Below are 18,467 nucleotides of genomic sequence, written 5' to 3'. Positions count from 1 at the left end.
TATATATACTTTTTAACCGGGAATTAATTGTATAGGCCTACAGTAATTACCTAAACTTGTGTTGTAAATAAATTTTAAGTGAATGCACATTGTTTTAAAACTACATATATGCAGTTCTAATTTGTGATTAAAAAAAATATATACTGTGAGTATCAGAGCTGTATTCAATGTCAATAATATTGGGTTGGAAAAGCATTGAAATCTGAGCTAATAGGCCTACCAATAGTATGGATCAATAAAGCACAATAATTCATAATGATGACTGTATTTTGCACTTCTTTACCGACGTCCCGTACCGGTATTATGAGTTTTTACCAATCACTTTTTATTTACTAGATATAAAAACAAACTGGAATAGACACCCAGACAGTGACATCGGTGAATACATAACCCCCTTGGTGGCGGTAGAAATCGTTATGAGGCACGCTATGAGGCACTTGATATTGCCGTAGGCAAAAATGTATGTTGCTGTGAACCAAATTGATATTGCCGTGGGCAAAAGTTTATATTGTCGTGAGGCAAATTGACATTGCCGTGGGCAAAAGTTTATATTGCCGTGAACCAAATTGATATTCCCGTGGGCAAACGTTTATATTGCCGTGAACCAAATTGATATTGCCGTGGGCAAAAGTTTACATTGCCGTGAGGCAAATTGATATTGCCGTGGGCAAAAGTTTATATTGCCGTAAGGGAAATTGATATTGCCGTGGGAAAAAGTTTATATTGCCGTGAACCAAATTGATATTGCCGTGGGCAAAAGTTTATATTGCCGTAAGGCAAATTGATATTGCCGTGGGCAAAAGTTTATATTGCCGTGAGCCAAATTCAAAAGTTTATATTGCCGTCAGCAAATTGATTTTGCCGTGAACTTATGGGCCACCGTACACAGCAGTAGGGTTTCAAATGAACGTTACCACGGAGATGTTAATTGATATTTTTTTCTTATCTAATGTAGCAAGCATTTCCCACTATCAATTGGTGGTCAGCAGCCTATAAATACTGGTCAGAAATATTGAGTGCTGGACGGGCCCTACCACCGCCGACCAGCGTGGTGAGAACCCTATATATAAATATATATATATATATGTATATATATATATATATATATATATATATATATTGGCCTCTTACTTTGACATTTCAGAGAGTTGCTCCTTATAGTCAGCAGCATCCTGTTTTTGCGACATATTCTTGAGGATCATACAGGAGGTGAGGGCAGCAGCAATCATCAACTCTTTACATTCTTCCCAAAAGTAATGAGACATTTCTTTACGACCTTGTAGAACTGACCAGATCAAAAGCTCTCGAATCGGGTTATCAAATTGGTTAGGGTTTCCTTTCGATTTACAGTCTGCATGGATGAACATATAAACATTTAATTATTTTAGTTGTAGCAAATAGCTCATTGACACATCTCTTAAAATAAAGTATATAAAAAATGAAAAGTTAAAAAAATTATTCATTATTATTTTATATAAATTATTGATTATTAATTTTATTATATTTAATAAAATACTTTTTGTTGAACTGTCTGCTTTTTTTGAATTTTGGAGCCAAATTTCATAAATTAAAAATGATATCAGTAATCTGTAAATTAGATACAAAATTAGTTTAATTTGAGTTTTTTTTATTATTTTCAGTTTTCCTTCTGAACTCAAAACTTCATTGTCCAATAGCAATTTTCACTACATCAGCAATTCTTTAGGACTTTATTCTAATTTCAATATTCTTTTAAAAAAAAAATATTTTACTACTATAGCTGATTAATGACTAAATTAATAACTTTATTATTCATAATTATAATAACAGAAATAATGATATTAAATTATCTTACAAATTATGATGATAATAATGGTTACTATGTCAGACTTACAGAGATAAAGAAGCTCTTTTTAAAAACTTACATGCATGATATCCAAAATAAATATTCATGGCCGAAAAATGAATATATTACATTATACAGTTAACTCTCATCCTGTGCTTTGATAATGATATGTACTGTATGCTCATTCAGGATGCTTATATGCAGCAATTAGCAATGCAGGTTGTATAAGAAAAAAATATCTTTAAGCAATAAAACTGTATGCTAGGCCTCAAGGAATTGCATTCCCTTTGAGTTAATGCAAAATTTGTGGGATGTAATCAGGCGCACAGTGGCAGCACCATTGGGCATAATACATTAAAAAATGCCTGAAAACAAGTTTAAATTGCCCAAAATGTGACCAGTTTTTAGACACCAGAATGCTTTCCCTCCGGATCCCAACCTTGATTTGATTTGATTTGAGTTTATTTAGCCATCAGAGTGAAATACAACAACAAGGAAGACAAAACAAGGTAAAACAGTACAACTGAATACTCTGAAAGCAAGGAAAAGCCCCAAAAGGTTTCAAACAAACCTATTTCCATTGGGATCCTGCAAACGAAACATTCAGTTGCCAAAAGGAAGAATAGGAAAGGGATCAACGCAAAGCTAAAATGGAATAGGGATAATTTACAATTTTAATAGTTAAGACAATATAAAAAGAGATCAACAAGAAAAAAACCAATTAGACCGATTAAAACTCATTAAAAAAAAAGACTTACTAAACATTTTGTCACTAGACAAAAAGTTTTATCCCCTAACATTATATCTTACAATAATCCCACTACTTCTCCCATGCCAATGAACCCAAGCAGCCAAATATATTAGAGGAAAATTAAGTTATTATTAATGTCATGTTTATTGACAACTAGAGGTTAGATGGTTTAAGTTAAATACAGCAAAATTAAAAATTATTTATGAAAAGGTTTTTAGGCAAAACTACTTAAAAAGCAAATGCCATAACTAGACAGCAACGAAAAGTAACAAAAGTCATGACCCTTGACATTACATGACCAGAAAAAAAGTGCATTTCTGGGTTGATTCACAGCTTTTATTGCATATATTTAAATTAATTTCAAAACTCACAGGATATTACTCTGTATATGTTTCCAAAGAATATAAAAAGTATGCCAAAGTACAATTCAGACTGTGAAATTCACTTGCCAAATCATGCACTTCTACAATTCTCATCAACTTCATATTCTGTAAGTGTTAGTACCACTATTCATGCTGTGGTTATAAGGCCTTATGCAAAATGTTTTTCATAATTACCAACTATATATGGTGCAACTGCAAAAGAAATACATTGTGATGTTAAACGATTAAGTTAAATTACTTATTTACTCTTTATAACATATTTTATGTGAAGTTGTTAAAGCAAACAATGGACACTTTGACATACCTTAAAAGGTTACCAATATTATACTATTATCATTAATTCTACCTTAATTTCTTTGGTATATGCCCACTCCGACCCCCATCCCAATACAAAATTATGCCGATTTTGGGCTGTGGGCTTATACTGGGAATCCTATTTTCAATTTTCAGTACTGCCTGCCTATGCTTAACAGCCATTTTTTAATGAATTTGTTTTTCATTCAAACCATACTGTCATGTTGGTAGGGCCTACTTCGGCGTAAACCATTTTCTATTTTCTTGAGGAACTACTGTATAATTTCAATAATTATTACAGTTAATTAAATTATACAATAAATAAGAACCTGTAGAAGCTTGCAATACATACAAAAATTATTATTAAAATAATCAAACTTACTATTTGGTACCAAAACTTTGGCAGTCTCAGCTATTGCCAATGATACACGATTTTGCCCTGTTGACGCGATAGCCATTGTCTCACTCTCGTTCTCTGGTATGTTTAACATGTAACGGTTTTCATCCCGAAGGTAAAGCGGCTTGTACGAATCCATCGTCATCTGTTGAAGTAGCTTCCCCACATCAAGCAGATTAAATTGGTCCTGAAAAGATAACAGAGGGTTGCTCCGGGTATGTTTTCTTTTTAATGTTCCAATTTTCTATTTTAACTTTTAATGTATATTACATATCAAGTATTGATTTTTGTAAATTTATATTTTTTAAATTCTGTACAGCGCCTGTGATCAATTTAATTGGATATTGTTTGCGCTATATAAATAAAGTTATTATTATTATTATTATTATTATTATTATTATTATTATTATTATTATTATTGTTATTATTATTATTATTATTATTATCTTTCATCAATGGTGACAAATGGTGACATTTTAAAAATAAAATTTCATTTTACTTTGATTTATTTACTACAATACAGATTCAATAGTGATTAATTTAATATTTTATTAGAATAATCATAGAGAAAAGAGAACACTCTATGAAATAATTAACCAATGCTTATGTGTTTTTACTTTTTCTTGAGCATGACTACCGCATAGCTCAACTCTATGGTGACAGCTGAGTTGATGTGTCACAATTCTGGTTTGCTGTCAAAATTTGCCAGTAAGCCTACAGGTAAGATATAGTTAATGTTTTCTCTTTAAACAAGTTTCTTTGTGTGTCAAAAAACCAACCTTTCTTCCTCCTCTCTGTTTGTCCAAGTATTTGTAAATTGGAGTTTTCTCTTTCACCTAAAAGATAAAATATGTATAAAAAGTGACAAAACTACCTAAAAGATATTTTAAAAATTTATTACATTTTTAAAATATTATTTTTCTCTTAGCATCACAAATAGTAGTGTGAAAGATATAAAGTAATATGAAAACAGGAGAAAAGTTTACATAAAAGCTCTTTTAAGTCAATCCTTCAATTTTGAAAATATCGTTTTATAAATAAAGGTAAGTGAACGATTACTTAAAAGAACTTGTAGGCCTAAAAGTTTAAAATCTGGAGTTCTTGAGAGAAAAAAAAACATATTTAACAGTGGTGTCACCCTACCTCATTATATAAAATAGACAATTTTCGTACTGTTAAAAACTCCTTTAAACTGACGCCACGATCAAGAAACAGCTTCACGAAATCCACTTGGTCATGCACCAAAGAATAATGCAGAGCTGAATCAAGTTCTCCTTTCTAAAATAAGATTTAAAAAAAAAACAAAAAAAAAAAACTATTTTAAGCACATTTTTTCAACAATTTATTTTTAAGTTTTGTGTATTCTATATAATGTATCTTTATAGTAGTATATACTATTTATTATACAGCCTAAGAATGGATATAAATTATTCTGGAAATATTAGTAGGACACAAGGAAACCTAGGGTTGGTGTAGATATGGGCCATAACATCATTGGCGCAGATCATGTGGGAACACGTCCCCAACATTACATTTTTTTGCGGGGGGTGGGGTGGTCTCTGTCACTTTTCGTCCGCAATGTAATTTTATAATTCAAAATGCTGGAAATTGTTGAAATGTGACTCAGGTTTTAACGAAAAACATTGTACAGCCAGAGTACATCTTATTCTATAGCAAGATGCTAGTTTATCTACCCACAAAGATCTAAGTGAAGTAAATACTTCAAATATCACACAGCGATTTATTAGATCAATGATGATGAATTTTGCTATATAAAAGTGACGTTTCCGGCAATCTAGAGGTACTATTTACCTAAACTTTCTTGCCTCATCCCCAACTATGGTGGGGCTGAGATGGGTGTGGACTCACAACTTTGAAGCAAGAAAGTCACAGACAATGTTTTTAAGGTTTATTTTCTATGGCACATCCAGGGAACAGTTAAATTACAATTAAGTAATTTAACTGTTCCCTAGTACATCAGACATACTAATTAAATCACTATGTATTCGAAAATTGCTGATAAAATACTATGAGAAATTAGTTGACGCTTTATTTTGACAATATAAATAATTGTGATTGATAAATTGTACTAAATAAAAGTATCATTTCCGGCCATCTAGCGGTATTATTTTCTAAATTTTGTTCACCTCAGCCCCACTCAGCCACTAACATGGTGGGGCTAAGTTGCATGTGGACCCAAGGCTTTAAAGTAGGTAAAGTAAAGTAAATACATCAAAGACAATGTTATACAGTATATACCGCGTATATATAATTTATATATACTATAAAAAGTAATCAAACCAAGACCTACTGCTTTTAAACACTATAACTTTAATTGAAGCCGCCAATACTCGATTATTAAAGATACGACACCTTCCCCTCTTCATAACAATATTGTAATACACTGAGTATGTAATTCAAAACACATCTCAGAGATGTGTTTTGAATTACATACTCGGGTGTATTACAATATTGTTATGAAGAGGAAAGTGGTAACTTGCATTATGTGCTTTAGCTTCTCTAATTAATAAGACTTACAAAGTTGCTCAAGTTCACAAAAAGTAAAATCAATATTTCTTGAGGCTCCTTTGTTTATAATCATCTTATCCTTATCACTGCCATGTGAAAAACAAATAATAATACAGTAGCACAATATTGATTGAATAACTGATGCGAAGAACAGATACATAAGTTGTGAGTTAACGCTAAAAATCTTTTTATGCGATACAGAAAGTGTATACGTTTATTGTATTTTTTAAGTAGTTCATTTGTATTTTCATCCCAATTTAGTTTATTGCTTGTTACCAGTCTTAAGTACGTATGTTTCTCAACTACTTCAACTATTTCGACGTTGATGATTAACTTATCATGCACAACTTTCTTACGGTAATCTACAAAAATATATACAGGCAAGAGCGCTCTTAAATCTTTTTATTTGGCCCTCACATCCACACCCCACTCAAAATTGTTAGTACAATTTGGAGGCACATCTTTAGTATATGGTCTATATTTGGACAAAGTTTGGAAAAGATCCAAGCATTGAAAGTGACTAAAGTGCGGCTCAGGAAAACACCTGTGCAAAAAGATAGTTAAAAAAGTATGGAAAAAATTACAAAAACAATGGTTTTCCTTCTACTGTTAGGAAAAGCCAATAAATATAAATTAAATAAAAATAAACCTCAGTTCTGAAATTCTATGATCTATCCCCCACATGTCTGTTTGCCTACATACCTTCCAATCTTTGTCATCAGTAAAAAGTTGACTCTTAGCAATGTCAATACGATTCCATACAAGTGTCAATTTCAACTGGTCTTGCTTGCTTCCTTTATTAGCTACAGGTCGGAATATAAATTAATCATTGAAATAATAAATTAAGGATTTAAACAGGAATAATCCAAATGCATATTCATTTTTACATACATCCATAAAATGAATCATTTATTTTCAAACTTTATTTCACATTATTAATAATTACTTTCCTAGGGGATAAGATATTAAAATACTTTATTACCACATATACATAATTGTCCTTGTTAAATAAAAAGTATTATGGAAAAGTAAAGTACATTATTTAATAATACTGTAATGTAATATATACACTGAAATAAAAATACTGGCCCAAAATGATTTTGGTATGACTTTAATTGCTGTTTAATGCAAGTGCATAAAGGCTTAGGATGTGAAAATTGTGAATGCAGAATAAAAACTCTATACTATGAAAATCCCACGGTCGTTTTTATTAATATAAATAATAGTGTCTATCAAAATCAAGGAAATAAGTTATTATACCTCGCAGTAAAGCATGTAAAAAAGCTTCATCAATATTTTTGACACCAGTTGATGAGTCCATGTCGTACACATTAAAGAGGTTTGTTTTCTGAACACATTTTTCTATGCGATTTAAATGGATCTCTATGTCCTTCTCATCAAGTTCTTTCTCATCAATGTTCTTGATTAGCTGTGATAATTCTTGCCTCAATTTTTTACCGATGACCTTCTTTTTTCTGTCAGACAATGATATGCCATGTTTAATTAATTTTGTCGTAATTGATAATCTATCAAATGATTACCTTATGGCATTAGCAATAATGGGATTACTTTGATGGAAAAGAGACAAAAATCAGCAATATCACTTACTCCCTATAATTACTTCCCCCATCTTTTTCTTTAATACTACACCTTTGTAACAGACTGGAGGTTTACAACTACTACACTAGTAGTGAAGGAATCATCGACGGTTTTAAGAGGAATAGCCAGCCATCCCTCCCTCTATTTTTTCAAAAAATTAAAAAGGAGAGAAGCATTCAAATTTAATTATGATAGTACCATGTTCAGCCATACAGAAAACTGATGCTTTAGAAAACAAGAATCTGCAACTGAAAATTACACAACACCATGGCCTGAAGGTTGAGTTTAAGTTTTTCCATATACTCTCATTTATAATAAAAGCAAGTAGAAAAAAATATAACTAGAAAACTACTCACTCTTTACCGCCACTGTTATCTTTAACTTCAACTTCTGTCGCTTTTTGTGCAGCCAATGAAAGGATATTTGCAGCACGTCCAGAGCCGTTAACAATTACAGCTGGAGTACCGTGCGTGACCGCTTCGTGCACTGTTAAGATGGTATTTGGACCGCCCTCGACTGCTACACAAACGGTTGGTACACATACATCCTCTATGGAAAATAAATTCAATCAAAGTATTGCTAGAAAGTAACATGCTATCTATAACAAAGTGATAATAAATAAAAATATTGTGGCAAATAGCAAAAGATAATATTTTTTGCACTATATTATGGTGCATTTTTTTTTTATTCCTAATTAGTTGACATTTATTTTTAAACATATACAAAATGCATAAATTATTTTACTGAACTTACCATGGTTACCCCCACCAATTCTTTGATATGAAATAGCTTTCTCAATCTTAGCCCTAAGTTCGATTTCAACACCAAAGATGCCGGAAGTACCGTTATCGACGAGTAAGAAGTGGGTGTGATTTGGATCTAGCTTTACATTACCACTGACATCCATGCGATAATATGCTTGGGCATGAGGCTAGATATAAGATACACATTCTATTATTTTTTTTTCTAATGATTTCCAAAATGAAGAAATGATAGGTAATAGTATTGTAGTACTACATTATAAAATTAATTTATGTATAATTTTATTGGATTCTCTAGGCCAGACTCGATTTCTTAAATGCTACCCACATGGACAATCTAAAAGATAATTGTGTAAAACAATTAAAATACGTCGACGATCTTGCCTTAATCGGGTATCACAAAATTGTATAAAATCAGTCTGAACTTCAATTATGTGCAACTGCGCACATGATTGGGCTTTAGGTGGTAATATGAAACTTAATTGTAGGGAAATTGTTGTACTATGGACATTATGTTTTGCAAAACTAACTTTCCTTCATCTATTCTTCTGAATGATTATGTTTGAAAATAATTGACACTTATTCTTCAAGCTATTCTTTAATGGGATTCGCATAATAGTATTGTCAAATGGCTAAACAGTAAATTGTATATTTTAGGAGCCCTTAAATACCATGGTGTTCCTCTTGCAGACCTAAGCAAGTACATGAGTACTGTTCGCCCGGTATAAGAATATGCCGTTCCTGTTTGGAATGACGGACTGACACTGTTATTGCATTTCCGCATTGAACAGGTCCAGAAGAGTGTCTGTAACATTATTTTAGGTAATAAAATAGGTATCCTATTTGAATTTCACTTGGATAAACTTTGTAACAGGCGTTATCCTTCTGCGGGTATTTGTTTTGCTAAACCCTCATTCACCCGTATTCTAAAGTTCACGCCTTGCTCCCCCTCCTCCTCCCCCCGCCTTAGGTGAATTCTCGTAACACCACGTTAAAAACTAAATTTACCATCGCTAGTTGCAGTACCAATATATATCAGTGGATTTGTAATTTCGATTGACTAGGGGGTTTGGTACTAGTTTGGTTGACGGCCCAATGATTCCTTGTTTTTTAACTTTCTTGATGTCTTTATTGTCCTTTTGTACAATATTCATTCTTTCAACAACAACAACAACAACAACAACAATAATAATAATAATAATAATAATAATAATAATAATGTAATTTCCTACATAAATTTTTAATAAAATTGTTATATAAATTATTTGCACTTGTCGGACTATTAATTTTGAATAACATTTTTCAGTAATTTTAATGTAATTATCAAAATAATGAAAATAATGTTATATATACTTTTATCGTGAAGTGATTTCTTTTTTTGGTTTTTGTTATTTCCCTTTATTATTGTTGGTTAACCTTTTTGATGTTAACGTAATTCGCAATTCAGTCTTTTGTCTGCCATGTTTTATTTTTATTGTATGAATTTTGATCGAATAAATACTATTGTATATATATACATATATATATATATATATTGTTAATATTGAATATAAACCAATTTTTGTGTCCTGGAAGAAATATAAAATAAAAGTTAATTATTTTATACATAAATTAGTGCCATATGTAATATCCGTAGAAAACTGTTTGTCAACTTTAAAATTCGATCTAAAATACGAGTACAATGTGAAAACATAGTAGAATTTTTCAGTGATATTCATTTTATCAATAGAATAAAAAAATTTCAATATAGTTGTTTTATTTTTATTAATAATACAACAGTTTAAAGATAGAGCTAAGGCTTTATGAAGAAGGTTTAAAGTAGGCCATATATCCCAAATAATCGGTATAGCACTACTGGCGTTCAGTACATTTTGAGCGCGGCTGCATTAGGGCCGTGGGCGGCCGCTTCGACCTGAATCTGTCTCTTATACACATCTTCCCTGGTCAGAATGGCTGAGAGGAAGGTTTTGGGATGATGATTTTTGGGATCCCTTAAATAGGTAAATATCTGAACAGATTGTTATTTCATTATATTTTCTGTTTTTTGCATCGGCTGGTTTTGGTATTGGCCAAAAAGGGTAGGTAGCTATAATGTTAAAGAAATCGCCTTGTATCATCATGTTGGAACAAAGTAGCATGCTTTTTTAATTGTGTCAAAAAAAGATGGATTTGTTACTTATTTGCCCTTATTTTTCTATTGTACAGTTTAGTAACTACCAATAAAACCACCTCATATTATGTATACCATTTTTGTTCATAATATATAAATACAAGATACATTATTACAGTATCAAAAAGACTTCCTAATAACATGTAGTAATGATCTGTTTAAGCTTGTTTTTAAATTATCTTAGTAGAAATCATATGGTGTAATATATGCACCACTAAATGAAAGTATCTACTTGGCTGTCTAAATCGTTCTCCAAACTCTAAAGTTGCTTTCTTCGATAAGTTTGAGCTTTGCATTTGCCTGACCTTGCCATATCTACAACGTTATCATTCTAGCCGGAGACATGAATTTTGACTACACCTTCAATGGTACCATTTGAAGTCCTACCCAAATTAATTTTAATTTCATCATGAACTCTATAAATGCTAGAACAATTAATTGACTTTTTTTTAACTAGGCAGAGTTCTGATAGGGTGTTACTATTATTGGAATGTCTTCCTGGTATATCTGATGGTGATCAAATTGGAATTGGTTTGCACCTCAATTTATGTAAGCCAATCACAAAGACACCAGCAGGTTATTTTTTATGAAAATAACAAGATTAAAATATCGCTGATTTTAATAACCTCTTTTCTTCTAGTAAATGGTTATCTCCATCAAACGCGAATGAGATTAATTCTGCATGGAATAATTATAAATCAAAAATTTGTTAAAATTATTGATTGATAAGTAAAGCAAACGTCCGCTCAGAAAGCCATTGATCACTAATGACATTTTAATGGTTATTAAAAAGAAAAACAGAAAACAGATTGTTCAAAGTATATAAAATATAATTCGTGCAAATGGGACTTGTAGAAACTACCTCAAGAAGGCCTTTACGAAAATCTTACTCAAGCTACGTTTATAAAACGACCATATGATTTGTAAAGACCATGGTAAAGCATTTTAGTCATTCGTTGTATTTATAGAGCTATGTTATATAAATTATTTGCACTTGTCGGACTATCTCATCATGTATTCCCTAATATGCTATTGACGCTTTCTCTATCGGGTTGTCAGAACTTATGAAGATGAAGTTTTGTTTCTTTTAACAACATGATCTTAATAATGTCTATTCTTGGTGTACAAGATGGTATGCAATAACAAATGGTATGAAACTTAACGTAAATTAATACATGGTCATGAACGTAACTAAAACCTTGAAAAACTTATTCTTATTAGTCAAAAAATGTAAATTAAACTCTTTTCAAATAATAATTGTAATAGTTTACCACTTTGGAAAATTAGTTCCTGCAGATATTTCAATATCAATTAGTTTGTGATTGTACTAATGGTCACATCTGCTTTTCTCACTGTACTGTACTAATATACTTCTTAATTGTTTTTGTTTGAAATAATTTTTTGGTTAACAAATAATTACTGCCTTTCTTTATTCGCTGTGCTATTTTTTGTTTAGGTTTTCCCCTCTGTTAATTTCACACTTTATTTTATCATTTATAAACTGGTTGATTATTTATAAATCGAGAAAAATTTAAAAAGAACAATAAAGAAAAATACAGACTTAATATTATTGACTATTTTATAATTTACTTGTTTCTATTTTTTTTTAAATGCGCAATTTTGTGTGAGTGTAGATGCACTAGTAGAGAGCAATATGTACAGTAGTAAAGAGATTTGTTTCCAATTTAGATTTATACATCTAAAATACAGATACAAATACCAACAATATGCATTATGTGGTAACGTTACATAGACACCATCAATAAATAATAATTTTACTGCACAAATTCAGAGGAAGAAAACATAAATTCAAGCAGTGCAATAACTTATTATCATAATAATAATAATAATAATAATAATAATAATAATAATAATAATTTGTTGCTGTTGTTGTTATTAATACTAACTTTTAAGAGCTGTACTATCACTATACACGCGTATATTGATTGGCTACCATTGATTTACCATAGACAGATAGGTATAAAGGCGAGACTTTTCTAATAATACTGTGCCTTGTTTAGTGAACTTCTTTTTGTAAAAGTCGTCAGAGGGAGGGAAACAGCAAAATGATTTTGCCAAAAGCATCTAGGTGAAGGACAAAATAAAGATACAGTCTATTGATGAATGTAAACAGTGTAGTAATGAGATTGATAAATGAAATTTATCTAATTTGTGAATATTTCAGGGGAGTGAAGGCAATAATAAAAATAAATAACATTTTTATGATTTTCAAAAATTTCTATTTTTTGATGGGGAAGGTGCGTTAACTATTCGAAATCACTAAACAGGGTATAGAAAGTCTCGCTTAAAGTGTGCGATCCCTAGGGAATACTAGCTCCTAGACCTACTGCTATGCAAACGACGTCGTTTGTACTGAAGGCCTACAGCATGTAGCAGTCAGGAGGAATGTGCAAACCACGAAAGTAAAGTGGCTGAGAACTGGTTGAGCGTCGTAATCAGTCAGGATTTTTTTGACTTGCAGTTGTGGTCTTGACTACATCTTTTCAGCACTTGAAGAAAAACGCAATTTCTTATTGAAAAGGTGATTGGGTCTCCAATGTTAATTATTGTTAAAATATTTGTGTAGATATTCAACATGGGTATTTATTAAATTAATAATAATAATAATAATAATAATAATAATAATAATAATAATAATAATAATAATAATAATAATAATAACAATTCATTTGTAAGTACTCATTATATTCTACTGTAATTGTACACTGATAATCTATTACGCATATTTTTGGAGTCACGTTTATACATTTATTACATGGATTTTATTATTGACAGATACAATGTTTAAACCAATTTTTGTGTCCTGGAAGAAATATAAAATAAAAGTTAATTATTTTATACATAAATTAGTGCCATATGTAATATCCGTAGAAAACTGTTTGTCAACTTTAAAATTCGATCTAAAATACGAGTACAATGTGAAAACATAGTAGAATTTTTCAGTGATATTCATTTTATCAATAGAATAAAAAAATTTCAATATAGTTGTTTTATTTTTATTAATAATACAACAGTTTAAAGATAGAGCTAAGGCTTTATGAAGAAGGTTTAAAGTAGGCCATATATCCCAAATAATCGGTATAGCACTACTGGCGTTCAGTACATTTTGAGCGCGGCTGCATTAGGGCCGTGGGCGGCCGCTTCGACCTGAATACGTCATGAGAAAATGGGTCCGATCGTTTTTTTTTAAAAAATTGGGCCCGAACGTCTATCCTCCATTTTAAAAAACGGGCCCGAAAGTCTACACTCGTGGACCCGATCGTCCACACTAGTTGGGCCCGAACGTCTGAAAATGGGCCCGATTGTCTCGTGGGCCCGATCGCCTGTCGCCCCATGTATTATAGTACTGCAGTACTGTCTGGCCTTGGTAGCAGTGGTAGAGCTGTAGGACAGTGGTGGCGCCAGAGGGGGCTATAGTCGGGGAACAAACAAATAAAAAAAAATAATGTAATATTCGTTTAGCCACCATATTGTTTGTGTTACATTTGCATCACAACAACAGCAACAATAATAATAATAATAATAATAATAATAATAATAATAATAATAATTCAATGAGACTAATTAAAAATAATTTGCATTCTGTTATGACAAATGCTCATTTGGATAGCCTCATGATGGTTGGAATATATTGTGATCAACCTCGACCATGACAGATTTTATGCAAAATTTCCAAAATATAGAATTTCACTTTCAAGAATGAGGATTTGAAAATAAATTAGATGGTTACATTGCATACTCTTTGTTTCTTGTTTTATTCAAAATGTTTTGGTTTTGGAAGCTGATTTCAACATTAGAAAGCATAGTCTACATGAAGTCATATAGTAACTCGATGCCTACCAAATAAGTTATAAAAATTCGCCATAATTCATCAAATATTCGTGGCTTCCCTGGACCCCCAACGGGGGCCCTATGCGGCCCCCGTTCCCCCAGCCAAGTGAGAATCGATTCGCTCTACTATCCCCCCTCCCCGTCGAGGGCTTTAGCCCCTCCGTCGGGCAGGTGCTGGCACCATCACTGCTGTGCGATCAGCTGTGACTATGGTAGCCTACTAAATGTTGTTCCCAATACTGTAAAAACCTACATTCAAAGATCAAGACTAGGCTATTACTAAGCGTATTGCATTATATTTGGTTGCCATGTATCGCATTGCTACTGACGAGGGTGCAAGATGCCTTGCGACTGTCAAACAAAAGCGCGACACGTCATCTTATCACTAGCCAATCAGAGGGCTTTATATGTTTTCCTATTCTTGGCTCTTCACGAAAAAAAAAATTCGCTCGCAGGAGATGTAGTCGAATAAGACCACAATTGCGATTACATTTAGCTACTGTCTCATGAACTTTCATATCCCATGACAGATTTTTTTTTATAGTACAGCCCAACAAGTTGTGAGAATCAACACATTTTAAAATTAGAATTATTAATTTATTGAACTTATTAGTTCATGATAGAGAGTACATCTTTAATGTAGATAATAGTTTGAGAAAACGTACTGTATGTCCCTATCATAATATAAGTTTTTTAAATATATCTGCTTTAATTATCACTAGTGAAAGTGCTTCTTCATAAAAAAGCAATGTGGCTTATAAATTGCCTATTTGATTTGAGTTTGAATCTGCATTTTATCCTACCTGTGCTGAGTGACGCTTTGATAAGACCTTTCCTAAACGCTTTTTGCAGCCTGGGGTTCATGCGGAAGTTTTTGGCACCACCAGTCACGGAGATGAGAAGTTTCGGTACTCCCAGCTTCCAATGGTCCCTTAGAAGTTCGAGAACTTTGTTAGGATCCGTATCATGTTCCAATCGTACATACTGCGGTAGATGTTAAAACAATTACTATCGGATATGAATATTAATACTTCTACTCTATATCATTATCATATGAACTGTTTTCATAATTATTATCATAATTATTTTTTTTAAAAACAGCTTTTGTAACAAAAAAGACCACATGATTAAACAACAACAGCAAAAACGTTAAAGGATTATAGAATGTTGGTAGATGAGCTACTTTTACTTACAGTTGGTATACGAGCCTTGTAATAGGTTCATTGGCTATCCCTTGTTAAGGCATCTAGGCGTATTCAAATAGGAGAATCAGCGAAGGAGGGGATATGATAACAATTAAGAGAAACTAACTAGAGAAATTATTCATTCATTCATTCATTCATGAACATATTTATACAGGATAACATATCAGAGGGTTTAACAACCTCTTTTACACATGGTTCTGTGATACACAATTACAGTATATAAAAACCAAAAAGTTGCATATTAAAAAATAATTGAGAAGAGAATTTATTACAAATATGATACAAAGCATTTTATCATCTCTCTCTTCCTCTATTTTAAAGTGGTTTTGCTGCTACACACTAATGATCATCCTAAATACCTACACCTCATTATAGGACACCATTGTTTTCATCTTTCAAAAGAGTTTTATCACCTCTTTGCATTCATAAGACACGCTCCAAAGCCATCTTGTCACTGATCTAAAAAACACTACATTTTTTGCCCTCTACTATCAACTTCACACACACATATTTAAATGACCACATATAAACTTCGTATAGCATTAAGTTATTTATTGTTATTGAACGAGTCTGATGATCACTAATTATTACAATATGGTTTTTTTAGGCATAGCTTTAAAATCTCTATAATTGTTGATATTTCTTTTTTGTACTTTCTGTATTTTTGGGGTTTTTTTTCTAAAAATGTGTGTTAAGCTTTGTTTCCATACAGTCGCTACACCCTATCGGCGATAGCTTTACTTGGTGATTTTTGTGATCAGTTATTGGTCATGTACCGTAATGAATAAAATATATGAAATTTGCTTTTCTGGTACAATGAATAAGAACATTTAATGCTAATAATACTAAAATATAAGATACAAAGCACATATTGCACACAATAACACACACTGAAAATATGAAAAGGTTAATAGTTTTAAAAAAAACAAACTTTTAACTATTTTTTTCTTGAAAAGTGAAACTTTTAAGTTACGTTGTTTTGCCAAGGAACGGCCGCCGGATCGTAACAAAAATTTCTAATTGTTCTTACTAGACCTTAACAAACTATTATAGAAAGTTTCATTTAGACCAATTGATACGTTTTTAGTGACATTTAGGTCTGGGACGTCAGAAGTTTAAATGACCCTCACATTTACATCCTAAATTGGATCATCACCAACACAAAATACTTTCTTCCTTGTAACTTGGTTAAACTTTTCCAAAAGTTTCATTGAGATCATTTGATCCGTTTTTGAATTGTTTGGGACGTTTTCATTTGAATGGTCCTCATATGCACACCCTACACCGAATCGTCATAACAATTTAATCGTTTCTTTACTGACCTTGACAAACTATTATAAAAAGTTTCATTTTTCATCAAGTTTCATCAAGTATTTAGAGATATTTATGTCTGAGACGTCAGAAATTAATGATCCTCATGTTTACATCCTAAATTGGATCGTCACCAGCACATATTAATTTCTTCCTTCTTACTTGGTTAAACTTTCCCGAAAGTTTAATTTTTTCCTTAAATCCTTTAATACACACCACACTCTTGATTGACACTAAATATTAGGAGGCACATTCTTGATATATGGTCTATGCTTCGATATAGTACGGAAAGATCCAAGCATGGAAACTGACCAAAGTGCCTGGCAGTGGCGGAAAAAAACACCTAGTACAAAAAAAAGGAAAACGATAGGCAAGAAAAAAAAATAAATAAAAACAACAACATTGACTTTTCCAGCCCAATACCATATGTTTAGACACCAAATTTACCATTTTCCATCGCGGAGTAGCGGAATTACATACGAAAGGGTGCCTTCCAGTGGCGTAACCAGGTTGTGAGGGGCCCTGGTTTAAGAGTACAGTCGGGGCCATTGACGCATGCAAATTGATTAACCACGTGAACAAGATGTATATCATCGATGTGTTAGTTTTGGAGCATGGGACATTCCGAATTTTATAATATTTTGACAATAAATCTTTTGGAATTTTTATTTTTAACTTTTAGATGTTCTCATAAGGCACATTTGAAAAGCCGTCTATTGACTGGACTGACCATAATATGCAAATATTAAATGCAAATCAGATTATTATGTTTATCAGTTGAAAACAGATATAAGCACGATCCCAAACAAAAATTGAAACAATATTCATCCAAATCTTAATTGTGAACATCTTAGCGATTGTTTTAGCAATATAGGAACAGAAATTTAAAACTCAATTAAGAAGGCAAAACAGAATGGAAAACCCCAAATTGTATTCACACACTAAATGTTACGATACTTGTAGGCCTATCTGGCGATATTGAAGATGTTTATCTGAAAATTCTTCATAATTTCGATACTATAAATCTAGATGTGTATAAGAGACAGATTATAGTCCAGTCTCAGTAGTATACCACATAGCCAACTTTGTTGAAAAGCAAGTCCAAGATAATATTATTACATTATAAAAGTATCAATATGCTTTTAGGAAAGACCACTCAACTGTTATATGCCTTCACCGTTGAATAGATCGTCTTCTTATGGATTCTGGGAAGGATGCAGGATTTGGCAGTAGGGTTGGGGCTGAGGCGTTAACATTTTGAGAATATGGAGCTCATGTGCTCGGAAATTGCACTCTCATACCTTAAAAATCTTACCGGTAATTCATATCACCAATAGAAAAAAAATATTTTTCTTAACACAATTTAGTCCCCCCCCCCGCCCTCCCCTTT

At 32.0% G+C, this 18,467-nt stretch overlaps 2 protein-coding genes across 2 annotated transcripts in view; both read right to left on the bottom strand.

Annotated features, from left to right (window-relative positions):
• Positions 1-8,685, bottom strand: part of LOC117104059 (transient receptor potential cation channel subfamily M member-like 2) — a 54,317-nt gene extending 45,632 nt beyond the window's left edge. Inside the window, exons 1-9 of the mRNA XM_033244715.1 lie at positions 8,532-8,685; positions 8,135-8,327; positions 7,440-7,654; positions 6,882-6,982; positions 4,794-4,928; positions 4,430-4,486; positions 3,636-3,837; positions 3,134-3,151; positions 1,132-1,351 (exon numbers count right to left, since the gene is read on the bottom strand). Of these exons, the coding sequence (XP_033100606.1) occupies positions 1,132-1,351; positions 3,134-3,151; positions 3,636-3,837; positions 4,430-4,486; positions 4,794-4,928; positions 6,882-6,982; positions 7,440-7,654; positions 8,135-8,327; positions 8,532-8,685 (1,295 nt within the window). The remainder of the gene's footprint in view (positions 1-1,131; positions 1,352-3,133; positions 3,152-3,635; positions 3,838-4,429; positions 4,487-4,793; positions 4,929-6,881; positions 6,983-7,439; positions 7,655-8,134; positions 8,328-8,531) is intronic.
• Positions 8,686-11,310: 2,625 nt separating this feature from the next.
• Positions 11,311-18,467, bottom strand: part of LOC117104058 (transient receptor potential cation channel subfamily M member-like 2) — a 26,271-nt gene continuing 19,114 nt past the window's right edge. The window contains exons 4-5 of the mRNA XM_033244714.1: positions 15,365-15,545; positions 11,311-11,387 (exon numbers count right to left, since the gene is read on the bottom strand). Of these exons, the coding sequence (XP_033100605.1) occupies positions 11,311-11,387; positions 15,365-15,545 (258 nt within the window). The remainder of the gene's footprint in view (positions 11,388-15,364; positions 15,546-18,467) is intronic.

This window comes from Anneissia japonica, unplaced genomic scaffold (genome assembly GCF_011630105.1).
Source record: "Anneissia japonica isolate Jap-2015-1 unplaced genomic scaffold, ASM1163010v1 scaffold287778_len1315358_cov176, whole genome shotgun sequence".
Classification (NCBI taxonomy): domain Eukaryota; kingdom Metazoa; phylum Echinodermata; class Crinoidea; order Comatulida; family Comatulidae; genus Anneissia; species Anneissia japonica.
This window is presented reverse-complemented; position numbering and strand designations above follow the sequence as displayed.